At 42.9% G+C, this 26,925-nt stretch overlaps 2 protein-coding genes and 1 long non-coding RNA gene across 5 annotated transcripts; 2 read left to right on the forward strand and 1 right to left on the reverse strand.

Moving 5' to 3' along the window:
- The first annotated feature begins 637 nt into the window (after positions 1 to 637).
- LOC125555401 (uncharacterized) lies at positions 638 to 2,643 on the forward strand. 3 transcript variants are annotated; one of them, XR_015603744.1, is made up of 4 exons: positions 638 to 1,016; positions 1,597 to 1,762; positions 2,253 to 2,336; positions 2,401 to 2,643. It is a non-coding gene; the product is annotated as an uncharacterized LOC125555401 (long non-coding RNA). The 3 variants fall into 3 exon arrangements; XR_007304689.2 differs by having other exon boundaries at positions 652 to 1,766; XR_015603743.1 differs by having other exon boundaries at positions 656 to 1,762.
- Positions 2,644 to 16,770: 14,127 nt separating this feature from the next.
- On the forward strand, positions 16,771 to 22,215 carry LOC125506751 (pentatricopeptide repeat-containing protein At1g18900). The gene is made up of 3 exons (XM_048671477.2): positions 16,771 to 17,103; positions 18,261 to 18,352; positions 19,377 to 22,215. Exon 3 carries the CDS (start codon positions 19,380 to 19,382, stop codon positions 21,927 to 21,929), a length of 2,550 nt encoding a protein of 849 aa, XP_048527434.1. The 5' UTR covers positions 16,771 to 17,103; positions 18,261 to 18,352; positions 19,377 to 19,379; the 3' UTR covers positions 21,930 to 22,215.
- Positions 22,216 to 22,570: 355 nt separating this feature from the next.
- On the reverse strand, positions 22,571 to 26,442 carry LOC125506752 (FAD/NAD(P)-binding oxidoreductase family protein). The gene is made up of 16 exons (XM_048671478.2): positions 26,236 to 26,442; positions 26,038 to 26,163; positions 25,884 to 25,943; positions 25,486 to 25,599; positions 25,308 to 25,395; positions 25,072 to 25,217; positions 24,894 to 24,995; positions 24,719 to 24,790; positions 24,548 to 24,647; positions 24,190 to 24,272; positions 23,633 to 23,710; positions 23,458 to 23,556; positions 23,310 to 23,360; positions 23,168 to 23,224; positions 23,054 to 23,095; positions 22,571 to 22,949 (listed from the first exon to the last, which is right to left on the reverse strand). Exons 1-16 carry the CDS (start codon positions 26,383 to 26,385, stop codon positions 22,845 to 22,847), a joined length of 1,473 nt encoding a protein of 490 aa, XP_048527435.1. The 5' UTR covers positions 26,386 to 26,442; the 3' UTR covers positions 22,571 to 22,844.
- Between the last annotated feature and the right edge of the window lie 483 nt (positions 26,443 to 26,925).

A 26,925-nucleotide genomic window follows, 5' to 3' on the forward strand; every position in this document is an offset into this window, starting at 1 on the left:
CTTTTTGCCTTCCAATGAAATTAGGCAGCTCAGATTGTAAGTAGGTTTCGTAACGATTGTTATGTAGGTGTAGCAAAGCTCCTGTAATCCCTCCATGTCAATTTCACCCCTGCCAAAAATTCCTCCTACGGAGGCACGCGCACCGCCTCTACGCAACGCCTTCTTGGACCCGGGAAATCGGAGATTGCCGCTCCGCCGGACTCCGGAGCTCGCCGGAGGCACCTATCGGTTCTCGAGGTCTTCAAACGGAGCCGGAACAACACAGGCACCGATGGCCACTAGACATAGCCAGTGACTGCCTCAATGGCGCTCGAGGCCTCCAGCGTCGTGGACGACTTCAAGGCCTACGAGCGCGGCACCGGCATCACCATCTTTGTTCCCACCATGAAGCCTTCGCGGGACTCCCTCCCACCACCGACCGCCTCCAATCCCTCCCGCTGGCCGCAAGGCCATCGTGCTGCACTCCTACTACCAGCTCGGGAGAACGTATCTGGTGAAACGAGCAAACTGGTGCACCAGATGCTCCAGCGATACATGGGCCGTTGGATTCAAAATAGAGGGACAGGATTCAGTGAGATGATGGGACTGCTGGCACATTTGCAGAACAGTCCTTGCAGTGCAGTTAAATGCAGCGATTTGACCTCACCATATCCAGATCGTGTTCTTCCCCTTGCCAGATTCTGTACCAGTGCAGCCGCCTGGTGCTATTGTTAAGGTCCAGCGAGCTCAAGAACTGATCTCAGATCTTCACCAAAATCAGTATTCTCTCTCTCTCTCTCCCTCTTCTGTACCACTCCAACAGGCAAAATAGGTTAGTAAATTTCGCTTGATCTCTCTCAATCATGTACCAATGGAGCGTCGTCTCACTGAAATCCAGATGGGTGATCTGATTTGTTGAAAGCAGTGCCTTGATTTCGTCTTTCGCAGCAGCGCCTCGTTGTGAGGGCATACTCAATCTACCACTAACGCCGCCGGTGGCACTATCCAACTACAGCAGCTCAAGGATCTAGATCTAGGTCTGTATGCTTCTTCTCAAAAGGCATCTTTTTATTGATTAAGATTTGGAATAGTGCGCTGTCAGCACAATATTTAGGTATGAGCTACGAGTATATTTCTACGATCTTCATGCAAATTACAAGGGATGCACTCCCTGTTTGGATCCTTTATTCGTAAACAATATTAAACAGAACTTGTACTTTACAATGTTCAACTGAACTTCGTGAAAGCATTAACAAGTTCATCTTCCTGATTTTATTATCTACAGTAGTTCATCTTTTGGACAAAACTGGTTTTTTTCAGTCTCCTATATACAATGTATACTAAACCATGACTTGCAGAATGTCGGTGTTCCTTACAATCCATTGCAAAACCTCATATATTGTTCCCTATAATTTGTTTGAAAAAACATGATATAGTAGTGAACTGACCTTTTTATTCTATAAATGTGATACTTTGGGATCCCTGTTTTATCTGGTAGCAAATTTTTAGTAAAAGACAATCCAATGTTAGTTTCGCATAGAGGATAGAGCTGCCTATGATTGCTTATGTGATTGCTATGAGATTCATAACCTATGTTAGTTTCAATGGATTTGCAAGATGGGGTGTCACTCCAAAGTTTGGCTTGGCTCATTACTATGTTGGAAGGTCATTATGGAGTCTTATTGCCTGGAGCTGGTAAATCTGTTGAAGATGCGGACCGCAAACAGGGCTGCAATTCTTCATGTTCTTATGCAAATCAGAAGCTGCTTTTGACATTGACAAGGCAGGTAGCCAAAGTTGTTGCATCCAAGAATTATGCATAAAACAATGCATCGCCATTTCCTGCTCTTGGTTGCATATGTGGCATGTCCCTGGTTTGGAAGCACACCCTTGTACCTTATTATCATCTTATTTAGGTTGCGAAATTGATTCCTTCAGTGGATAGAATTTCATGCTCACTTTATTTGCATGCCACTGTACTGGAGGATTTGTTTTAGAAACTATATGACTAGATATTGGTACTGATTTTAATTTGAGGTAATATCACAGCAACTTATTTCATATAATATTTAGGTACACTTTCACTTTATTGTTTTCATCTAATATGTTGGGGCTATTTTTGACAAAAAAGATATGAGATTATCATATTTTTTCAGAAATCTGAATGCAAACTTGTTGTACCTCTTTTTCTTCTGTTTTTCGTTTTGAGTTATTGTCCCTTCCTCCATCTCGCTATCCTTTGCTTCCCAATAACGACTGTTTATACTATATAGCTGCAGTGAAGAATGACATATCAAGATTACTTACATACATATTGTCAGGCCACATAAGCCTCTTCCGCGACCACTCATTGGCAGGTAAATATTTCTATATCATGTTTTTTATGGTTGCTCCAGAACTGACTATTCGGTGATTATTCAGATTCAGGACCATCTTTCATGCTCCAACAATAGTTTGCCTTTGATCTTCAAATCGATTAGTTGAAGGCATGACCGGATAATCTTCAGAGTAGGAGTCATCTTCATATGTCTCCTAGTTGGCAGCTCATGAAACTGATAATGTCACCTCCCATACTAGTACAGATCATGTCTGGTTGTCTCAGACTCCGATTTTTCTGGAACCATGTAATCAGCAAGAAAGTACACTTGGTAACAAAATTTAGTATGCGGCTTGTTTGTAGTTTAGAAGGGCGGTTGCTGTACAATTGATGTGTATGCTTGTGATGTCTCAATGTAAAAGATGTGATGTTCTTCCATAGAAGCTTCTAAAGATCTTTGGTTTAGTTGCAAAACAACATCTGCTTCTCTGATACTTTTTTTAGGAAAGAGGCCACATCTGCTTCTCTGCTTATCTGATACAGTACTTCTTAATATTGTTGAGCATTCCAACTGCGTGAAGAATCAATTTGATTTTTTTTGTAATTTTTGCTAAAGTCAGCAATGGGCAATCACACAACAGTTAGATTAGCTGATACAAGAGCACAACTTGTCAAATTCCTCAGCTTGTTTAAAACAGAAGCTCGGTAGTACAGAGCGACCTGGAGTAGTAGCACAGAACAGAGGAAAAGCGAGGTAGACGAACTAGCCTTGGGAGGTCCATCCGATATATTAAGCTAGATTTGAAGGTCTGTTTTGCAAATGTACCAACAGCTCCCCTTACAGATGCATCTTGCCCCTTGATTTCGAATCTAATGGCCCATAACCTGGTGGTGCACCTGGTGCATGAGTCCGTCCGTTTCACAGGATACGTTCTCCCAGCTCGGCTCCCCCTCGAGTCCATCGTGGATCCCGTCCAGCCCACCCTTGCCATCCAGTGCACCGAGGCCGTCCTCTTCAAGCTCAACATCACACGATTCAGCGGCTCCGGCGCCATCGATCCCGGCGTCATGCTCGACCACCCGCACGGTGTTTGAGTCATCCCTAAAATTTTGATTACAGAGACTGGCTGGATCCTCGCTGTTAGTTTTTTTTCAAATAAGCAAGAAATTCAGCGTGCTTTGAAGCCTGAGGGAATCGCCAATGTTATGCACACTTGTCCGGCACGTAGTAGTATGTATTTGTACCTGTATGCATTGGTCAATTTTCATACTTCGAGTCGCATAATGATCCTTTTCTTTTTGACTTAAGGAATAGTCTAGACCTCAGAAACTAATCCCATCAAGCATATCTCCAAGATGCTTTAAGTTTTTGGAAAAGTTAGCTGGCGACCAATCGCTGAGAGAAGGGTGGCAAGCAAACCCTTTTTTATGGCAGTTTTAATTCTGATACGAGATCGACCGATGGAAGTTTAGAAACGAAAATTGGCTTCTCTAACAGAAACCGCCATCATCACTCCGAAAAAACTGCCACCGAAATTGTTCTAAATGCTTCTCTAACAGCAAACCCTTTTTTGCCTTTTCTTTTATTGTTTATGTTTTTATTTTTCCTTCTTTATATTAATTCAGGATTTCCCAAAATTCCGAATTTCAAAAAATTGTGAGTTTTGAAAAAATATGTTTGCAAAATCATAAAATGTTTGTGAATTCAAGAAATGTTCACCAAATCATAAAAAATTCACGGATTAAAAAAACTGTGTGATTTTAAAAAATTGTCCGCATATTATAAAAGAATTCAGTATTTTCAAAATATATTTGGAAAATAAAAATGTTCTTGGTTTTGAAAAATTATCGTGTATTCAAAACATATTCGTGATTTTCAAAAAATTCCATGAAATTTTATAACATGTACACAAAAATTCAAAAAAAACATCAATTTTGGATCTTGTTCCCCAATTTCAAAAATAGCTCATCGATTCAAAAAATGTTCGCTGATACCAAAACTGTTCATGAATTCGAAAGTTGTTCATTCATTTCACAAAATGTTCTTCTAAACAAAACAAATGTTTGTGAGTTTCAAAATGTGTTCCCAAATTTTTAAACAATATGCTTGTTGATTCAAAAATATGTTTGCCGATTGAAAATATTCCTAGAAATGTTCACGAATTCTTAAAATTTTCACAATTTCATAAAATGTTCAAGACTTTGTACAAAATGTTCGTGAATATGAAAAAAAAATTACGATTTCAAAAAGATATTGAATTCCAGAAATGTTTACGATTTCCAAAAAATATTCAGGAATTTTAAAGGTGTTCACAAAATGGAAAAGGTAAATTGAAAAAAACGAACTTAAAAAATAAACAAAAAAGAAAATTTTAAAGGAAAAGGGAAACGTTTGCGATTTCAAAAAATGTTCATGATTACAAAAAGTATTTAATTCCAAAAATGTTTACGATTTCAAAAACTATTCATGAATTTCAAAGGCGTTCGCAAAATGAAATCTAAAATTTGAAAATGAAAAGGGAAGGGATAAATACAAAGAAAAGAAAACCAAACTTGAAAAAAAAACCTTAAACGAAAAAAGAAAATTTAAAAGAAAATGTGAAATAATAAAAATAAAAGCGAGGCAAAAAAGGTTCATTTCCCAAAACCGGTGTACACTAAACTGCTGATGTGAGGTTTATGTAGACCAGTGGCTTAATGTTGATTTCCATATTGTTTGAAATTGTGCTCATAGAGATTTTTTTAAAAATATCATGTGGTCTATTTTAGTAGTTTTCCATGAGATTGCTCTAGATATGTAATAACCCGGATTTTTAGGGTTATTATTATTTTTTGTTCTGAAGTTAAGATGAATAATTAAATCTGTATTATTTCTTTAAACAAATGATTGAGCACTGTTTCAAAGAAATATAATAGACATGTATTTTTCTCCCTGCAATAATAGATGGAATATCCACACAATCAGATAGGGTGTGCATTTGTGCACGTGAGACTAGCATCCATGCACTCACATGGTGGTGTTTGTATGTGGTAGTAGGTGGTAGTATAATCTAGATAATTAAGAGAGTTAACATGGAATTAGACTAGATGGATTTGGGTCAGGTAGAAATGATACTTGGTAGATATTTCCTAATACGAGTGCTCCAAGTCAACTAGGTACATGCATGTAATCATGAGGAAGAGGCAACGTGGCTTGGTTCTAGAGGATATGCATGCATATGTCAGGTGTTTAGAAAACTCTAGTGAATCAACTACACGTACAGGAGAGGAATGGAAGCAAACGTGGGTAGATGCATGCATCGGCTGCATCGCTAGAAACCCAAGTTTCCTACGTGGGCTGCAACGTGGCCAAGTACTAGAGGAACGTAGAAATAGAAAATAGAAGTCAGCTTTTACGTGTCCTATACGTGGCCATTTCTTAGTGCTTAAGTGAGAGCCATGCCAAGATATTTTAGACTTGCACGGGTGCTTGCCTCATATAAATAGCTGCGGGTCACGCTGCTCAAAGCACAGCTCTGAGAGAAAGACATAGACACTGGAGGAGAGAGCCTGAGAAAAAGAAAGACACCGGAAAGATAAAGAAGAGAGATGAAGAATTCATGCATGCATCCATATTTGGAGAAGAATACAGCGTTTAGGTGCTGCTGGAGGGAAGAGCCGAGCCATACATCAGAAGAAATATGAGTATATGTGTGTTCGTCAGATTTTATACAAAGATGATGGAGTTTCATCTTCTGGCAGAATATTATTCTAAAGGAGAAATCATATTATCTGAGGCAAGTAGCTGCTTTGCTAAACTTCTTGGTCTCGCATTATTGTTGTCTTCCTTGATTATCTGATAATATTATTGCACCTTGATCTTTGTTGATCCTCTGTTGATCCTTGAGAGAGGAATGTGTTGTCTTCATAATCCATTTGTTGATGGAACCAGAGTATTTTGGAGGAACTCATGAAAAGTCCTGAGTGTATTGTCTTTGACTGATAAGATTCAAACGCATATCCATCTATATTGGTGTCACGACGGCAAACGTATTGTACCGGTCACAGTTCAGGTATGGGACTGTCTGAGTTCTCCGCTAAGAACGGCACTCGTTCGGAAGCGTGTTGATGATGGATCCGTAGGAGCGATCGACACTAGTAAGTCGAGTGGTCGGTTCTTGGAGGAATAAAGAGCTCTGCTCTTCTCGAACCTGTGTGATTCTAGTCGAGGCTGTCGACGTCAGAGTACCCCTCTTAAGAGCGTAAATGTGTGAAATTTCACCCATGTGACTCTCGGGTTGGGAAGCTTGCAGCCATGTGTGACGCCAATAATTTCTTGGTCTATTTTCATTATATCTGGTTATGTTGTTCTTTTACCTATTTCCAATGAAATTGGCCCCAGCAATTTGTCACGCTATTTATGCTCCTTTAGATACAGTCAACCTGTTGTTACTGTATCAATATCCTTAAATTCTACTCTTGTTGAATAGTAAAGTATCTACTTGCTGAGTATGACTTGTCGTATTTACCCTTGCTTTCTCTGTTTTTTTATATGCAGACGATGTAACATAAGCATGTTTAGAAGATGTCGTCATCTAAAATTAGGCTGGACCGGTGGGTGGGAAGCGACTATAGGCTGATTTATTTGAGATGTTGTAAATGTAAAGAATCTGTAAAAGCAAATTTATGAACCTTTGTGATCCATTGTTGGTTAATGCCTGCTTAATCACGCCTTGCGTGACTATAGTCTTCCTGGGCTATAGGCGCGCGGCGGCTGTCTCGCCTAGGCCCGGTCTTGGGGCGTGACAAGATAGCTCAAGAATTTGGGCGGCTAAGTCTATGTCTAGGATTTACTTAGTTTCTGGAAAGAATTTATATATCTTGGCGTTGGGAATAATTCGTTGTCGACAAGATCAGTTTTACGTGGACACCGCGGCCATCAACAGCAAGGGTGAGAAAAAAAATATAAGTGACAACATGATGGGCCATCGTGTTAAAATAGAGGACGCTCATATGTCGGGGTATCGAGCCATACTTATTTGGTTAGGATATAATATTTTTGTCTCCCGTTACAACGCACAGGCATGTTTGTTAGTATAATAGAATAACTACGATGTGAGTGAGAACCGCGGGTTTTTCTTTGGTCTTAATATTTTTTTTTGCATGCATTTTATTATGTCTTTTTTAGAGGTCTATAGAAGGCTTGTTGGACCATATCCATTTGACATCATCTGTCCCTTTAGCATCATCTATCCCTATCTCAGCAAAAAAATACATCATCTATCCCTTTAGCCTCGTGGGGACCACCTGCTGGTCGGTGGTCATGATATCTTATGGATACATTTTTATTTTATTTTTAGTCTATAGATATGATACGTCGCTCCTTATCCTTTGATATTATTATATATAATTCCTCGGCCTCCTCGGGTGTGGAATTCAAGGATGGACAAATAGCCTGTGGCAACTTGTTTTGTGGTGATACTTGTGCTCTTAGGAAGCAGTATGAGTGCAGGTGTGTTCTAGCTTTCTTAAATATATTTTTAAATATGATGTTGACTACAAGTATCACCACAAAACAAGCTGCCACGGACTGTTACCAATTATTACGTACGTGTTACCAATTATGCCATAGTGTAACATGGTATATTGTTACAATTGATGCCTCATTATTGTTGTAACATAGTATATCTCACCCTTAATTTATTTGGGATGCACAGAGGTCGGTGAGAGAATGAGCTATTTTTTGTTTCTTTTGTTCCAAGTCTCGATGCAATTGGTTTTGTCAAGAAATAGGGATTGGTAAAAAAATGTCGATTTTTATTGGTGCAGTGGCAAGGTCTTCGGCTTATGCAACTCTGCAAAATTTGCATCATCGTATAGAACTTGAATAGATATCACTATGACGAGTGCACCGGAAGATTTGATCTAATAATTGGGTCCTAAGAAATAATAATATCATGCGTGCAAATTAATTAGCGCGGATTATACTGTGTATGTACGCATGCATGTTAAGGCCGGTTTTAAGATAACTTTTTTTCTTCCTCAATCATCGATCGATCCGGTGAATCGGTTGGTGGTGCTAATTAAGTATTCCCTCCTTTCCGGTTTATAGGGCTTATCTCAAAATTTTAGTTTTTTTTGTTTTATAAGGCTTAATTTGGTTGTTCCTCATCACATGTTCAGATTTCAAGGTGCATTGAATCATTGCATGCAAGTATTCAAAGAAAATTGATCAATGCATGTACTTTATACAATGCATGCATTGCAATTAATACATTGGTAAACACAATTTTTTGAGGAAAACAAACACATTAATTGAGTGCTTTTGCAAACTACAACAATTATTTCACCACTCACCATCTATCTTGATTGGTGAGATTTTCGAATTGAGCCATATAAACCAAAAAGAAGGGGGTAGCACGTACGCCTGCGTCATTAATTGAGTGCTTTTGCAAACTACAACAATTATTTCACCACTCACCATCTACCTTGATTGGTGAGATTTTTGAATTGAGCCATATAAACCGAAAAGGAGGGGTAGCACGTACGCCCGCGTCTGTCTGTCTCTCATTAGGCCGCTCACTCGCCGCCGGCCGCCGTGTTGCTTGTCAATTCATTCCTCCCTTCCGAACAATACCGACGGCTGGAGCACAACCCAAAAGACTTACCACGCCACGCTGCCGACGTTCGCGGCAGCGCATGGGCCGCTAACCTCTGATGCGGACCCTCCCTTGCCGGCCCGGCCGGACCCTCGATCCACCTCCTCTCGGATCAACCACACTTCTTCATACATATATACTCCTAAATCTATGAGTTGATTTTTTTTTTGAAATTGTGACCTGGGAGAAAGGCTCCCATCAAGGTCATGGGAGCTCCTATTCGACGCGTTTTGCGTCGAACAGCCGAGCAAACGCAGAGACGACGCTATGTTGGGCCGGCCCATTTGCGGGTGATGACGACAGTTGTTTTCTAGTACACAACCCGAAATATTCAAGAACTAACATCAGCGCCAGATTCTGAAACATTTTTTGAAAATTCTAAATGCGAACATTGTTGTACTGTAGCGCCTGGAACTTCAACTGCCTTTTTTTAATTCTGAACAATTTTTAAAATTTGTGAATTTTTTCTGAATTTATGAACAAAAATTGAAACAGGAACATTTTTTGAACTTCTGAACAAATTTGAATAGCAAAGAACATTTTTTGAATTTTTGAACAAAATTTTAAAACAGGAACATTTTTCGGAAAAGCACGGTTTTTTTTATAAATTGTGAACCAAAATTGAAAACAGGAACATTTTTGGAACTTCTGAACAATTTTTGAATAGAATGAAGATTTTTTAAATTCTTGAATAATTTTTGAATTTCTGAACAAATTTTTAAAACGGGAACATTTTTTTAATTTCTGAACCAAAATTGAAAACAGGAATATTTTTCAAACTTCTGCACAATTTTTGAAAGAGCACAAACATTTCTTAAAAGCGAATATTTTTTGAATTTCTGAACAAATTTCTAAAGTGGAAACTTTTTTTCAAATTTAAAAAATTTATGATAAATGCAAACATTTTTTGAAATTTACGCACATTTTTTTAAAAACACAAATATTTTTTGAAAAAAATAAAAGCAGGAAGCAAAAAAAGAAAAAAGGAGAGGAAAAAAAGAAACATGAAAAAAGAAAAAAAGGAAAAGAAGAAATAAAAAGGAAAATAGAAAACCAGCTTAAGGAACCTTGTAGAAGGTTTTCAAACCGATAAAAACCGTGTTTCCAAAACTGAAACTGCCTACAGTGGGAGATGGGCCGGCCCAGCTGATCGCTCCCCTACGCGTTCGCTCGACATTTTGACGCAACGAGCGTCCAATAGGAATTTCCCCCGTCAAGAGACCTCCACTTTGGCGCCTTAAGCCGAAATCTCTAATTAAGGAGTACTCGTTGCAAAGAGCATTCCACTTTTCCAGGTCGCGACAAGTGGCACGCTGTGCACCATTTGTCGCCACCTGGGAGTTTTCCCTTTTTTCGTAGATCCGTTTATTTAAAACGTTTTATCTTTTAAAACGTGCGTTCAAATTTTGAACTATTTTCACCATTGAATTTCTCGCGTTGAGATCTTCAAAACTAGATCCTATGTTGATAGGTTTGACGAACATTTTTTCATGAAAAAACTGGACAAAAAAAGCCGGGCGAAAAAACCGAACCGGGAGCATGGTTTTTTCCCTTTCTGTAAGAGGCACATCCGCGCCTCTCGCGAAATCACACCCGTGCTTCTCATGGAAGAAAAAAAAAACAGAAAACACGTTTTTTCCGTTTCCGAGAGCCACAGCCGTGACTCTCGCGAAAGTACAACCGTGACTCTCGCGGAAGCAAAATCGTGACTCTCATGAAAAAAACATAAAACGCATATTTTTTTCCCTTTTTGAGAGGCACGGTCGTGACTCCCACGAAAGCACAACCGTGCCTCTCGCGGAAGCAAAACCGTGACTCTCGCGAAAGAAAAAAAAACAGAAAACGTGTTTTGTTTTTCCTTTTCGAGAGGCACGGCTGTGACTCTCGCGAAAGCACAACTGTGCCTTTTGCGAAAGCAAAACCGTGACTCTCGCGAAAAAAAAAACAGAAAATACGTTTTTTTTTCGTTTCCAAAAGGCACGTCGTGACTCTCGCTAAAGCACAACTGTGCCTCTCGCGGAAAAAACCATGACTTTCGCGAAAGAAAAAAAAACGTTTTTTTCACGGATTTTGTTTTATTTTTTTATCAAAAATTTAAGAAAGACCGGGGGAAACCAAAACGTCGAAAAATCCAAAAAAATCATTTAAAATGCCGAAAACGCGTGCGGAAAAATAAAAAAAATCCAAAGAAAGCGTCCAGAGCGCGACACGTGGCGAATGGCTGAGAGCGCGCCAAGTGGCGCTGATCGTTGTGCTCGTTAACTAGTTGCTCCCGCCTTAAGCGTATGCTCGCTTAGCAGGCGCTCACGTAGCAGCCTCGTGTGGGCCGGCCCAGCTAGCACGCTCACACCTTCTCTTCTTCGATCGCTCGATTCTTTCCTTCGAGCACGTTTCGTTCGTTCGTTGTTTTGTTTTTCTTTGCTGTTTGTCCCTTCGTTAACAAAACTAAAAAACTCATGGATCTAAAAAAATACAAATTTAAAAAACAGTTCACGAATTTGAAAAAGCTCATCAATTCTAGAAAATGTTAATCAAATTTGAACACAAAATTGAAAAAAGTTCATCAGATTTGAAAAATGTTCATCAAAAACGAAAAAAAAAGTTCATCAGATTCGAACAAAGTTCATCGAAGTTAAAGAAAAGTTCATCAATTATGGAAACAGTTCATTGAATTTGTAAACAAAAAGTTCGTCCATTTTCAGAAAAAAAAATGTGAAGAAAGAAAATTTCTCGGATTTGAAAAAAAGGAAAAAGGAAAGGAAGAAAGGATAGAAAAGATGTAAGTTATCACATCAGGTTATGTGGCACGTCTGTTGTTGCAATGTCTTACGAAGTGGGAGGTCGAGGGTTCGATTCTGTGTTGAGCTCCCTTTTTTGCGTTATAAAACATATACTTCCTCCTTCCATCTATATAGGGCCTAATGCATTTTTCAAGGCTAACTTTAATCAAATATTAGAGTAATAACATATACTCCCTCCTTCCATCTATATAGGGCCTAATGCATTTTTTGAGGCTAACTTTGATCAAATATTAGAGTAATAATATATGACATGTAACTTACATAAAGCACATCATTAAATTCGTGTGTGAAAGGAGCTTTAAATGATATAAATTTCACATTGTGCATATCATGTACTATTAATCTTGTCAATAATCAAAGGCGGTCTTAAAAACGCATTAGGTCCTATATAGATGAAAGGGGGGAGTACCGGATATAGGCCCGTTAATACCAAAGAAGGGAGGGAGGGGGGTGCACCCGTTTGTAGAAATAGCTGTATCGGGCGCAAAAGACGCCAAATAGGATTTGGCTCCCATCAGCCCTATATTAAGTCCGTAAGCGTCTTATCGACGACCTTTCGTTCAAGCATGGTAAATTTAGGCTGGCCCTTTGACATGTGCATTAATTCAATTAAATTGGCTTTTTCTTAAAATAACATAATGCATTAACTCATTCAAATATTTCTCAAAAAATAACATATTCAAATCAAGTCTTAAGAAAATCTCAACTAAATTAAAATTTTACTTGCCTTCCACTACTTACACCCAAATCTTATCAATTTTTACCAAAACATCGACTATAATCAAATTTGGCCGGTCCATTTGACACGTACATGTGTTTTTCTTTTTCTTTTTTTTCTATGACCAACATATTATTTTGTGTTCGGCATACTATTAGAATTGGGTAAACCTGCATCATCGATTTTTTTTCTATCCCATTAATTTATTTAAACTGGGTTTTTAGTTCACTGATCTTCTTAATCCGATTTTTATATGCCAAACTTAGTAATATTGTTATGGAAAGGAATCAATCACGATGATCTCTAATCGATCTTTAAAGATTAAATCTATGTAAAGTAATCAACCGGTTCAACCCCTACCAGGCAGAACTTTTCTGTGACAAGGCAGAACTCTTCGTCAACCGATTCAACCCCTATCACCATGTCCCTTCATCTACTTTTTCTGTCCAGCCGGTTTTTTGTCCCACCACGCCTTATTTAACTGCATATTATCGTACACCGCTCAATCACATTAATACCTTCCCATATGCCATTCAATCACATTAATTAAACCTTCCCATACCTTGTTCTTTTTTTAACACAATATAAATGCAAGCGCTCATATAAACACGCATACACTCATCCTGTGAACGTACACATCATATCCCTATGAGAACCTCTGAGAGACTGAGCCGGCATATCATTTTAAAATTTTACGAAGTCACCCTCTTCACTAACATCGGCTACATGCGCCACCCTGATTTGCACAATGACAGGTGATCTGATCCAGTGGCGCAGTTGGCATGCGTGGGATGATCCTCCCTCTCTATGAAGTCGCTAGACGCCTGGTACAAGATCTTCTTGATTTCGATGATGCTTTTGCATGTACACTACAATGATCTTGTCCCTCCCCTGATGACATTGCTTCCGATGATTGAAGCCACATCCTTGCCACCATGGCATGACGTGGTGCTCTAGATCCAAGTCCTCAATCTCTAGTTTGATCTTCCTTTCTTTTTGCAGGGCGAGATTGATCTTATTATCCCTGGACGGATTCACGAACTTTGAAGCTTTGATATGTGATGATCTAATTGACACCATGAATAGGTTGAGCATATGTAAATTTATAAGAAACACACATTTTGATCTTCTTATCCCTGAACGGATTCACAGACCCACATGTGTAGAACTTAAGACTTATCTTTTCTTCACGTAATTGTGTTCAGATTAGGGAAATTATAATGGTGTGTGCTGATGAATGAATAAAATTATATGATTACTTGAGTATTGCCTCCTTGACAATCCTTCTCTCTTACGTTGTCTCCTCTTCAAGTTGCGTTAGGCCACTGGGTTAGAATATTATTTACACATCCATTTCAACATGACATGCCAATATGCCAAGTTTTGGTCCAGTGGTATGGCATATGTGATGCTCCATTTGCTATAGTTAACTCTGTATGAACAGAGACATATGGTTAATTTCAAGTTTCTAACTAACATTTTGTGTAGATATAATAATACGCGTGGAAGTAAACCGAGAAGAAACTCAAATGTCAAGAATTAATAGTGACAAACTATTGGCCAGTTATCAGTCCAACAACAAATTTTCAGCAACACCAACAACAGACCAACATTTTGGATACCTAAATCCATTTTTCAGGCTAAGGGAGTGCATCGGAAGCAGGGAGAGAGAAGATACATGCAACCATTTTTTTTCTTCTGTTTTTACAACATACCTAAAACTGGATACCCAAACCTTCAAAAAAAAATAGAAATAAAGATACTGCCGAAGACGGGGAGGGTGTGAATCGGCCAGGACGATGGTTGAATCAACGCGTGGCGGCCGAAGCGGGTCGCCTGGGCCTAGACGCTCGCTAGAGACTACGGGAATGCATCGGAAGGGAGACAATGGTTCAACGACGGCAGCATGCCCAAGCTCCGCAAGCTTGCCTTCTTTGCACAGGCTCATGCAAATCGACCGTGGAGGGGAGCGGCACGGAGGCTGAACAGCTACTCCAGTTATCTCTTGCCCAATTAACCAAGTTAATTACCAAAAGTATCATCCTTTCGATGAGAGTATCACGTTAATTATGAAGAGTATCATTCTTTGGATAGAAGGATCGTGCTATTAATTATGAAAAATATAATCGAGCGTTGGCCGACAAGATCATGTTATTAATTATAAAAGGTATCGTCGAGCGGCAGACTGAATGATCACTACTACAATACGTATGGCCCTGTTACAACGCATAGCACATGCCGGTTTACGGCGAAATTCACCGCGGAAGCTTGAGCAGCAAGGCAGGGCCTCGCCGAACTTGAACTTGGTCAATTCTCCCCCCGCAAAAAGCAAAAAAAGAAAAAAGGAAAAACTTGGTCAATTCTCCGTGCTGCTGTGCTGCAGCCTGCAGACAGGATATTCGCCTGCTCGGCTCGGCCGGTATGTATTGCATGTCCATCCAAGAAATAATAAGCTACCGGACGAACGGCCAATAGGACTGCGACAAGCGCAATCTATTCCAGGTGGGAAATACTAATAGCATGTTTTGCATAGGGCTTTCGTGCGAAATATGCATCCGTCCTAGAGCCAGCCAGCCATGTACTGTTTTGATTTGGACGGTGACATGGGTGGATGGAAGGAACTCACACGTGTGTGTAATGCATGCAACAGAAAATGAAGCGACTCGTGGAGGAATGTAGGCCGTGGGTGAGTGAGGGGGCACATCACCAGATATTTTACTACTAACTAATACTCTCTGTTCCAAAATAAACGACTCAATTTTGTACTAGTTTTAGTACAAAGTTCAGTCAGTTATTTCGGAACGGAGGGAGTACATTTCTTATTGTTTCTCATATAACCTTTTTGCTTCACGAGCTAGCTTCTTTCTTTTGGTTTTCTTTAAGGATCTTTTCTTTTGGTTTCATGCATTGCCAACCACCGATTTCTCACGGCCCAAATCTGAACACACGTCCTAAAAGGCGAACACACGTTCTCATGCACGCGTTCATTTGTATCTATTTTTCCTTTTTCTTTTGCGGGGACATTCATTTGTACCTTATATGATTACATTTTCTTTTATCTTTACTACTTCATCCGCAAAAGAAATATCATACTACAAAATTCAAAAAAAAAAGAGAATATCATACTACTTCACTTGTCTATCAAAATTGTTGTTGAAATTTCTGCCCATGACCTCGCCACTCGCAGCCCCCACCCGATGACCAGCGTCGCCGTCCTCTAGACTCTCAGATATATCTACCTCCTCGCTCTGTTGTCCGTAACCGATCCGTCGCATCTGGTGCACATCCATGGGTTGTTGCAATCAAACATACTTGGATCGTGTAGGATTCGAATGAGCAAGACACGAGGCCCTTATTTTCTCCCGTGTCCTTAAGCGGCGACGCAGGTGTGGCTCATCCTCTGCCTCGGCCGCCCCCACGTCCATGGACCTCATTTGGGACACCCTAACTCCGGCCGGCCTCAACACCAACATCACGCCTACCGTCGGCCTCACCATCTTTTGAAAAAAAAATTGGGATTCTCACAATGCCGTGTGTTTCCACCATGAGCATCTCTTGTTGTCATTCTTCTTAGGAGTATCATCTGACACTGCGCCGTTTGGTTAAAGATCCTTATGACTTTTTGAGGGATGCATTTAGGTCGGGATCCTCTTTGCTAATGATTGTTAATTTTTATCTTTCTCCACTAATGCTACTTGAATATGAAATAAGATTCTTCCTGCCTGGCTCCGTACCGGTGATGTTTCAAGCGTCGTCAAAAGGGCGTGTGGAGGCGTGTCTTCGATGAATCTTGTATGATCTGATCGGTGTTTGTCTTTGGTCGATCCGTCTGGATCCGTTATTCGTCGTCTCATTTGCGTGTCTGCAGGTTGGATCATCCGCTTCTCTTCATCGACGACGGTTGATGTTTCGATGCGCTGATCATATGGGGCCTTAGCACGACGACCTCCCGACTGTCTACCACAACAATGTTTGTCCTGCTCCGACGATGGAGGGGCGATGACGACGACGCGCCTTCGGCTCGCTCCAGTGCTTCTAGTTGTCGCTAGGTGGTCTACGGACCTGGATGCAAATTTTACTTCTGATGTTCCTTGTACGACCCGACAGTTAATGAATAGATCGAAAGTTTTTTTGAAAAACAAAAAGTTTTATGGCAAGCATTTGTTAGTTTGTTATCGTATCATTCGGCCCTTATGATATTTTTGGATAATAATCGGATAAGGAAGCGTCCGAGAAGCTCGCGGGCGCTGACCGTCTTGACCTGCGAAGGAAGTTGCGTGTCCCCTCCTTTTTGCACATACCCCCTCCATCCTCCCCATGTCGTCACCAAACGATCCTCCATCCAGTTCCCCTCCCATCAGCGGCGCCCGCCACCCACCCGTGCGCCGCCCCGCCGAAAGCAGAGATCTTTCCGGAGATCCCCCACGATCGCCGCGCGCACACCAACAAATCCGGCCTCCCGAATCTCCCCGCCGCCTCCCTCGATCGCGCACTCCTCTCTCCAACCTACCACCGCCGCCGCCCTCCTCACAGCCGCAGGAGGGATCGCCTGACCCGGGGGGAGAAGGCGACGTCGCCGCCGGCCACGGCCAGGGCACGCCGCCGCCGGGTCGCCTTCCCTTCCTCTCGCGTCGGATGCCCCGTCTCAAGGTGAGAGAAAAGGATCTGCTTTCACTGCTCACGCGCGCCATCGCTACTGCTTCCGCCACAGGGGATTCTGCGAATGTCCTGTCCTCGGGATAACGCGTCGCGGTGGCCGGTGGCCTGCCTTCGCCGCCACCTACCCCCGCAACCCTCTTTCCCGCCCGGCCGCCCTCTGCAGCCCGGGGGTGGGCTGCGTCAGCCCTAATTCCCCAGCCCAGCCCGGCCCCCGCCGGCGCCGGCCACCGAGAAGAGGGCCGCCCTCTTGTGTTCTTGCTAGTACCAGTACGCCAAACCGGTTGATTGAATCCCCACAAGCCGCGAAGGTCAAATTTTTTGTTTCCAGCAACAACAACCAAAAAATCATGTTTCCCCCCTTTGCATTCAGCTCTCACACACGAGCTCCCATTTTTGGACTATTACACCGATTGATGTACCCAATGATGTGGCAGTATTATCCCCTATCAAACCTTAGCTCAGAGAACAAACCTTTCCCCTGTTATTCGTAGCATCTTTGTGGAAACAATCTTTTAGAGAGAATCATCTTGGATCAGGACAGTTGGACACCAATGGTTCTGCAAACGGATCAATTTGCCCTTTGTTCAGGACTTGTTTCCGTGCTTCGGTATCACCATTTTGGCTTATACAAGTTGAAGGTTTCAAGCTAAGGCGCAGCAGGGGTCTAGATTATGGAATTATTCTTAAGCTCTCATCCAACTAGAGCCCTGCAGATAGCCTTGACTAGGCCAAGCATTGGGGGATTTTTCGGGTTAGACTGTAAATCCAACATCAATTTTGTAGTCGAAGCTAAAATCCAGTAAAGCTGACTTCTGATTGGCCGTGACAGCCACCCATTTGGCAGAAGGAACTCTCTGTTTCTGAAGAAAGTTTCACTAAGAACTGCACTTTTAGCTTAGTAAACGAAGTTGTTGCTTGTTCATCATTTGGTTTCTGCTTCGGACATCCATAAGCTTTTCACCATGCAGAAATAGGAGAGGTAATAACACAAGTTAGGTTAACTATATAAGGCACTTGTTTTGCTGTACATAATCTACTGGGCCAATTGAGTTCATGCTACTACTGATTTGATTTACAGCTAATAAAATAATGCATCCTAGTAAGCAGTATAGTGCTATACACAAATTTTGACCACATTTTTTTTGCAGGTCTGCCAATGAGGGCCAACATGGAGCTCTTTGGTTGGTAGAAGTCGACATATATAGGCATTCTTGAAATTTGTTGATTAATTTATTAACCAGTAAGTCCCTCCCTCCCTCCCCAACATACATTTCTTCATTTACGCATGCTGGTAAACCTTCTATGAGTTGCCGACATACATTTTTACTTTTATGCATACTACTCCGTCCGTCCCAAAATAAACGTCAATCAGCGACACTTATTTTGGGACGGAGGGAGTATTAAATTATATCCTTGACAGTACATAATATCATTCTCTCTCGTCTTCTTAAAAGACAAAAGATATGACTAGATGAGGGACGAGCACATGAAAGGAGTCAAGAAATCGCATTAAGCTTGTAGCCCATTTATGCACCATATCTAGCTTCAAACTTTTTCTAGTTAAACACTACCTTGTTGTCTATCTAATTGTATATTGTTATGCTTCTCATTTGAATGAAAAGGGTCTTCCAAAATGCAACTGGGTAAGCAATTACATCGCTAAAATAACCTTAGCTAAAATGGAGCACCATAATATGGTGTTTTATTTATATATTCAATTTGGGCCAACTGCAAAATGGAGCACCATAATATGGTGTCTGTATATTCAATTTGGGCCAACTGCATGGAAAATATTTTTTGCAATATCCATTGCTAAATTAATCGTAACAAGCAAGGCTAGATGTAATTCTCGAACTTAATAGCTACATTACTTGGTCATTATGCAGTGTACTGCATGCTAGCATTCATCGCGCAGTCTGATTCTTTTATACCAACAGTATTGAAAAAACCCTGTTGTCGAACTTGTAAATATGTTTTAGACTTTTGTTTATTGGTTAACGGTCACGATTGTATCACAGACAAGAAGTTGCAAGCTTTCTGCGTTCACTTGATAATATTCATGTCCTGTTCTCTGTAGCTTATTTTTCCTTGTGGCTTGTACTGTTTCTGCGATTCTTGTGTCTTTGATTATAATAGTCCATCGAAACAAATGTTGTCATGCATGACCTTGGTTTTTTTATCCAGATTATGAAAGCATAATCTCTTATTTATGTAAAATAAAAGGTTGTTCTAGTTGATAACACTATGTAAACTTTATATTGCAGTTCATGTTGAGGGCAAAGCAACTCAGCACGCTAACCCAGTGTGCACGGTCCTTCTATCTTAGTGGGTCAAGGTGTGGTAGCGCGGATGGAGCTTCGTGCACGTGCCCTGATGATGACACTTGTGGTTCAAAGAGGCAGACTGCGAGTGCTATCGAGCGCAGATCTTCTGTGAAGGCTCCGCCTCCGTCTGCGCAGCATGTTGCTGGTAGTGCTGCTGGATACCCAGCTCAAGCTGTTAATGTCATTCCTTCCACCTCATCTCCAGACAAGGAGCCAGCATCAAGCAACAGAAGTAACCATCCTGGTAACCGTCAGGTTCAAGGAAATAATTATGTGCAGCCATCTAAGCAGGCCGCCAGGGGCATTTCTCAGTCGGGAATTGCAGGAGCTGGTGTGTATAATGAGTTGGTAAATTTGAAGTCCTCCTCGAATAATGGAAGCACTAAGCAAGTTCCACAGGCTGGTGCCAGCTATTCTAGCAAGCCATTATCTGGTGGCCAGTCTTCTAATAACAAGGCAAATAATCAGCATAGCCATGCTGGGGCAAATACCCCTTCCATGCAAATTGATTTTGGGAAGGGGGGCTCAAGATCTGGATACGCAAAGCCAAAGCAGAATTTCTCGGGGCCAGCGGCTGCAGTTTCCGGTTCACCATCACAAATAAGGAATCAAAGGCATCCTAATCAAGGCCACTCAAATTACCATTCTAATAGTAGTCCCAATTCAGATGGCAGGTGGGCTGGAGTTCAAACTCGCAACTTCTCAGCTCCAACTGTTTATAGTGGTCCCTCTGACAAATCTCAGGGCCCTTTAGTAGGAACAATAAAAGGTCATGGCGGAGGACCGCAGTCTAATTTAAGATCACTGAAGTCATTGCGGGCAGTCGAACAGTACTACCATACGCTGCAGCAGATGAAGTGGGGTCCCATGACGGAACATGTTCTTGATAATCTCCGTTGCAAGATTGACGCGTTCCAGGCTAATCAAGTGCTGAAGCTGCTTCATGACCACAATATCGCGCTCGGTTTCTTCCATTGGTTGAAGCGGCAGCCAGGGTTCAAGCATGACGGCCATACCTACACCACCATGATAGGGATCCTCGGACAGGCAAAGCAGTTTGGCACGATGAGAAAGCTTCTCGATGAGATGAGCTTGGTAAACTGCAAGCCAACTGTGGTGACATACAACAGAATAATACACGCGTATGGCCGTGCAAACTTTCTAAGAGAGGCTGTTAAGGTCTTCGAGGAGATGGAGGGAGCTGGTTACGAGCCTGATCGCGTCACATACTGCACACTGATTGATATCCATGCTAAGTCAGGGTACCTGGAAGTGGCCATGGATCTGTATGGCAGGATGCAAGAAGTCGGCCTGTCGCCCGATACCTTCACCTACAGCGCCATGGTGAATTGCCTTGGAAAAGGGGGCCAGCTGGCGGCCGCCTACAAGCTTTTCTGCGAGATGATCGGGAACGGGTGCACGCCCAACCTGGTTACCTACAACATAATAATCGCCCTGCAGGCCAAGGCAAGAAACTACGACAATGTCGTGAAGCTGTACAAAGACATGCAGATCGCCGGATTCCGCCCCGACAAGATAACCTACAGCATTGTCATGGAGGTTCTTGGTCACTGTGGTCATCTGGACGAGGCTGAGGCTGTGTTCCTCGAGATGAGGCGCGACTGGGCTCCTGACGAGCCCGTGTATGGTCTTCTGGTGGACCTCTGGGGCAAGGCCGGCAATGTCGACAAGGCGTTAGGGTGGTACCATGCGATGCTCCAGGATGGTTTGCAGCCCAATGTGCCCACCTGCAATTCCCTACTCAGTGCTTTCCTCAAGCTCAACAGGTTCCAGGACGCCTACAGCGTGCTCCAGAACATGCTTGCGCAGGGGCTCGTTCCGTCTCTCCAGACATACACCTTGCTGCTCAGCTGCTGCACCGATGCTCATGCGCAGATGGGGCTATGCTGCCAGCTCATGGCGATCACCGGACACCCCGCCCACATGTTCTTGCTGTACCTGCCCGACGCCGAGCCCGGCGGCGAGAACGTGAGGGACCACGCCAGGTATTTCCTGGACATGATGCACAGCGAGGACCGGGAGAGCAAGAGGGGCATAATGGACGCCGTGATAGACTTCCTGCACAAGTCCGGCCTCAAGGAGGAGGCCGGCTTCATCTGGGAGGTGGCCGCGCAGAAGAACGTCTACCCGGACTCCGTCAGGGAGAAGAGCTCCTCCTACTGGCTCATCAACCTCCACCTCATGTCCGAGGGCACCGCCGTCACCGCTCTCTCCAGGACGCTCGCCTGGTTCCACAGGCAGATGCTGCTCATGGGCTCCTGCCCCGAGAGGATCGACATCGTCACCGGCTGGGGGAGGAGGAGCAGGGTCACCGGCTCGTCGCTGGTCCGCCAGTCCATCGAGAAGCTTCTGCATCTCTTCCAGTTCCCGCTCTTCGCCGCCCGCGGCAACACCGGCTGCTTTGTCGGGTGCGGGGAGCCGCTCAGTCAGTGGCTGCACAACCCCTATGTCGAGCGCATGCATTTGCTCTAGTCAGTTCTTAATTAGGGCCTGCTTCTTCTGCTAGGTTACGTTATGTATCATCAGGAATAAACACTTTTTAGCTAGCTGATGAACAGGTGCAGTTTTGTGGAGCAACCATTCTCTTTGATGAAGGAAGCATCTGTTCTAGTTTCGTCGCCTGTAGCATGTGTGTGTTAAGAAAATGTAGTGACGGTTGAGTTCTTATGTTTCCAAACTTTTTTATCTGTGATGTGATGAGAACATTTAGACATTGCATTGTTGCATTCTGAATTAGACAATGACTTATGTTGCTGTAGCTGTAAGTTCCAATCCAACCTTCTGGAAAGCAATGCATCGGTCTTCTGATTGTTACACCAAAGTTTGCATCAATTCAGGAACTTGCTTCACAGCAAAATTGCTGCTACGATGCGACGAACGAGTAGTCGATGTACCTTTCTGAATCTTGGTTGTGTGTAATTTCATCTGTTATAGTTTCATCTGTAGCGAGTGTGCAGACATTTAGGGACTGCATTGTTGCATTCTGATTGTTTAAAAAGAACATTAAGAAATTCTTTCGCAACAAAAGGAACATCAAGAAATTGATTTGTTGCATTCTTGATTAGACAATGAGAATTGTTCTATGTTTCAGTAGACCAGGTACTGTAGCTCAGGAAAAGCAATGAATGCACTGGGTATATTGATCTTCTGATTCTTACTGCCAAGTTTACAAGGATTCACAAGTTGCTCAACTAGGATCTTACTCCATTACAAAATTGTCGCTACAAGACAACGATACAGTTACTCGATGTGAATCTTGGTTATCTTTGCTTGTTTTTTAGCTACAATACTGTGGACTAGCAGCTAAGCTACACTCTCAAGTTTTTACAAAGTTACTCAGCCAGTAAGAACTAAGAATCCCTCCTTGTCATGATTTCGTACATGTCCTTAAGATCCTTGTAGTTGCAAACAGGCTTGCTCTTCTTTGAGAATGCTGTTTGATGCCAATGTGCCAATGCTTGTCCCAGCTATATACCCACCAGTCCATGCATTCTGTGCAAAACAAAGAGAAAATGCCAGTTGAAACCTTGTGTTCTCACTTCAAAAGTTTTTACTAATTCACTGCTCTCCAGGAAGAGAAAATATCTGCTCCTTACCTGAAAATTGAATCCGCCCGTGACCCCGTCGACGTTAAGTACCTACAGCAGGATCACACTCTGTAAGATAAGATGACCAGAAGGTTGCAAGTTCAAGAACAGTTGTGCTGTTACCTCTCCTGCAAAGAACAGATTGGGCTGCTTCTTGCTTTCCATGGTGCTAAGCGATATCTTTACAACAGATGAACAAGTTGAAATTTTCGTGAGTTGAACCATGTTTGTGAAAACTGCCATTAAGTTGTCGACTAATAGATACCTCTGAAAGTGGAACACCTCCAGCTGTCACAAATTCATCTTTGAATTGACCCTACATATGACGATGAGGGAACATCAGTGAGCACAGATACATCAAAAAACCGCTATCGAGCTTTTCAGGTGATATACTTAAGATATCACGCACATACCTTCCCAACAACCTCAAACATCCACTGTTTTAAGCGAAGGGCTATCGCATTTAGATGACTTTTTGGCACGGTGGCCCAGTGCATGTCACCATCTAAACTCTGCAAGAGAAAACTTCGACTGAGTAAAACATCAAATTAAGGGGCTGAGTAAGGACCAGGATTCAGCTACTGCAACCTCTTGTTCTAGAAGGAATCCCCAAAACCTCTTCACCAGACCAAACTCCTTGGGAAAGGCGTTATTTACTTTGTTCTTCTGCAGAGATTAAAAAAAAATCTTAGTACAGCTTCACCATAATGTTTTACAAGGAAAATCGGAATATTCAGGGAATACTTCTGTGACAAAATTACATAAATCATACAAAACACTCCCTCCGTCCGGAAATACTTGTTGGAGAAATGGATGACAAGTATTTCTGGACGGAGGTTGGTTAAAGCACCCCAACATGACAGATAAAACAGAATGTTGTAAAGGTGGCTATAAGTATCTGTATCTGCAGTAGCAAATCTTCATTAAAATTGAACTCAGAAAGCCTAATAAGGGAGGCATATAAAGAAACAGAAAGCTATGCCCATCTTGTTGAAGGCATTTACAAGAACTGGTCGATTAATTTATTAAAGCAAGAGGCATTCAAAAGCAGAGTTAAAAATTTAAAACTCGGATTCTCTATTTCTAAAAAGAACTCAGACTCTCTCAGATGAAGACATTAACGAAGGACAGGGAAAGATCAGAACCGCATGTTGGTCTTTGTGCTGGAATAGGATCCGCTTCACGTCCTCGATGTGAATGTCCGGTATGAAGTCAACCACAAGCTTTGCTGTGTTGAAAGAAATATACATATTCCAACAAGAGAAGTGGATGAGTTCGACAATATCTTTTACTCCCTCCGTTCCACAATACAAGACGTTTTTGCAAGCTTGTGGGACAGAGGGAGTAGATCTTACATGCTGTTTTAAGATACTATTGTAATGGAAAGTTTCATGTGATTGATGAAACACAAAATGCACAAGCTGAAGAAACAAAACACTAGATCCAGCTATGTTCCGTATTAAAAATGTAGTGCCATTCGTGTACAATTTCTTCGGGCCTCACCTTGGTACTTGTCCTGATATAGTTCACGTGCTCCCCATGCAGACAATCGAAGAACAACAGGGCCACTAAGCCCCCAATGTGTAACCAACATAGGTCCAGTCTGCAATGGGCAAACAATTGATGTAAGCAAACATCTATGACGGAGCCTATTGCTGAAGGTGGTCGGCTCACCTGAGTTAACTCAGGAGCGCTTTTCTGAATGCCATCTAGCATCAGCTTTGCCGTGACCCTTGTGAACGAAACCTACATGACAAGAGACAAAAAGGGGGGGGGGGTCATTTTTTGTCCAGCCAGTCAGTCACTACTTGTGAGTATGAGATTTGCAATAGCAGTTATGGATCAATACCCCAGAGAGATCAGCCAGTCGCTTGTCTGCAATTTTAAATGTGAATAAGCTGGGCACAGGCGGAATAATAGAGTGGCCGTGTTGCGCAGCAAACGAGTAACCCTGCAAGTAAGAGAACATGAAAGGGAGGTAGTATATTGTGTCTGCTGTCTAGTAGAGTAAGCATCTATTCACATACCTGCTGGCTACTGCCTGTCGCAACCAAGACATAATTGGCGTCGATGTAATCAACAAAATCAACAGTACGCTTCTGAACTTCCACAACAAATTTCCCATTGTCATTGACAGATGCACCCGACACGGATTTACCAGCCTGCAGGGAAACTTCAAAAAGAACTCAATTCCAGAAATTGTTTCTTCGCGGTGAAGGGCGTGTGGACGAATGGACAGCAGATTCATATAGCATTTAGCTACCTCCAAGTCTTCTCGCTTCATTCAGCAGGCAGTCTACTACCGAAGCAGAGTTGTCGGTGACAGGAAAGACTCTTCCATCGTCTTCGGTCTGACACGGCAATCAAAACAGTAGACACACATAAGAAAAACTGGCTTCAGACAATGCACAAGCAAAGATCCTGATGTAAATTAAGATTACCTTAAGCTCCACACCATGATCCGAAAACCAGTGCATGGTATCCTGTGGCCCATGGGTGCGAAAGAAGGATCCCCGGAGTTCTTTGTACCCCCTAGGATAATTTCTCGCAAGTCCCTGAGGATCAAATAATATTTGACTGGTGACAAAGGCAGACTTACAAAACACATGTAATAAGCGTAAATCAATTTTACGGTAACGAACCAAAATGGTACACACATTGCCACCATCTAATTCAGTCGATGAATGGACAGCAAACTCACTGACTGACACAGCACAATGGCTAGAATACAGATGGGCACACCATGCATTCCTAGCATATGTCTAGGCCACAGTTGCAATGCAGCAGAGCATGCAATTGAAAAGCAATCGACGCAGCAGAGTATGGGGCGTACACGTACCGATGGGTCGAGCTGGTGCCCGTTGGTGACATTGCACCGCCCTCCGCCGGAGATCTTGACCTGCAGCCATCCATTCCAGCAATTCATACTTAAGCAACACCATAGCAGTAGATTTTCAGTCCAATGGAAATCAAGGCATTGGCATGGTTGGTACCTTGGACAAGAACTTCCCTTTCTCGATGACCACCACGTTGAGGTGGGGGGCCAGGGTCTTGGCCCTTATCGACGCGTACACCCCGGCGGCGCCGCCGCCCACCACAACCAGCGACTGCTCATCCTCCTACATGGCGAACACCGGCGTCAGGAGCTAGGGGCGGCGGCGATAGGCCGGCGGCTGAGCTGGGCTAGTTACCTGCTCGCGGGCGTGGCCGGAGGGCGCCGGGGCGCAGACGGAGGTGGAGACCGAGGAGGAGCAGCGCCTCCCGCGCAAGACGAAGGGGGTGGCGCGGCGAGCGGCGGCGGCGGCGGCGGCGGGCTGGAGCCACGGCCACTGCGGCGGCATTTTCGTCGACGAATTAGGTGGAAGGCTGGACGCCAAGGTGCGACTGGATAGTGTGGACCCAATGGGCCTGGACTTGCTATAGTGTGGGCCGGGTTTCTTGGGCTGGAGCCCAGATTGACTTACAATATTCTTTTCAAGTGCCTTCGATCTTTGTCGCTTCTTTCCGTTTTGTCAGGGTTTGTGTCCTGCCCAGGAAGATGAGACGGCGGCGGCTTCCTGAAGATGGAATAAAGGTCTCCCCGCCTAGTCCCCGTTCCAGCGGTGCGTCTAGCATCGTTGGTGGGCGTGTGGAGGTGTGTCTCTGGCGGATCTATCTTTGATGGATTTGCTCGGATCTCGTCGTTGTTCGTCTACGTTCGTGTGTCTTTGGATTGGATCCTTCAGATCTACCTTATTCTTCATCGGCGGCGGTTGCTGTGCTGGTGCGTTGGTCCTATGGGGCCTTAGCACGATGACTTGCCGACTGTCTACTACAACAAGTTGTGCCCGACTCCGGCGATGGAGGGGCGATGACGACGGCGCGCCTTCGGCTCGCTTCAG

This window comes from Triticum urartu, chromosome 5A, assembly GCF_056163025.1.
Source record: "Triticum urartu cultivar PI428250 chromosome 5A, HENAU_Tu73, whole genome shotgun sequence".
Lineage (NCBI taxonomy): Eukaryota > Viridiplantae > Streptophyta > Magnoliopsida > Poales > Poaceae > Triticum > Triticum urartu.

What these genes read in the sequence shown, in the direction of transcription:
- LOC125506752 (XM_048671478.2), bottom strand. Translation starts at nt 26,385, where the DNA reads ATGCCGCCGCAGTGGCCGTGGCTCCAGCCCGCCGCCGCCGCCGCCGCC. An exon ending in TGAAGCGAGAAGACTTGGAG is followed by an intron (nt 25,218 to 25,307) that starts GTAGCTAAATGC and finishes TTCTTTTTGAAG; the next exon opens with TTTCCCTGCAGGCTGGTAAA. An exon ending in ATCTGTTCTTTGCAGGAGAG is followed by an intron (nt 23,096 to 23,167) that starts GTAACAGCACAA and finishes ATCCTGCTGTAG; the next exon opens with GTACTTAACGTCGACGGGGT.
- LOC125506751 (XM_048671477.2), top strand. Translation starts at nt 19,380, where the DNA reads ATGTTGAGGGCAAAGCAACTCAGCACGCTAACCCAGTGTGCACGGTCC.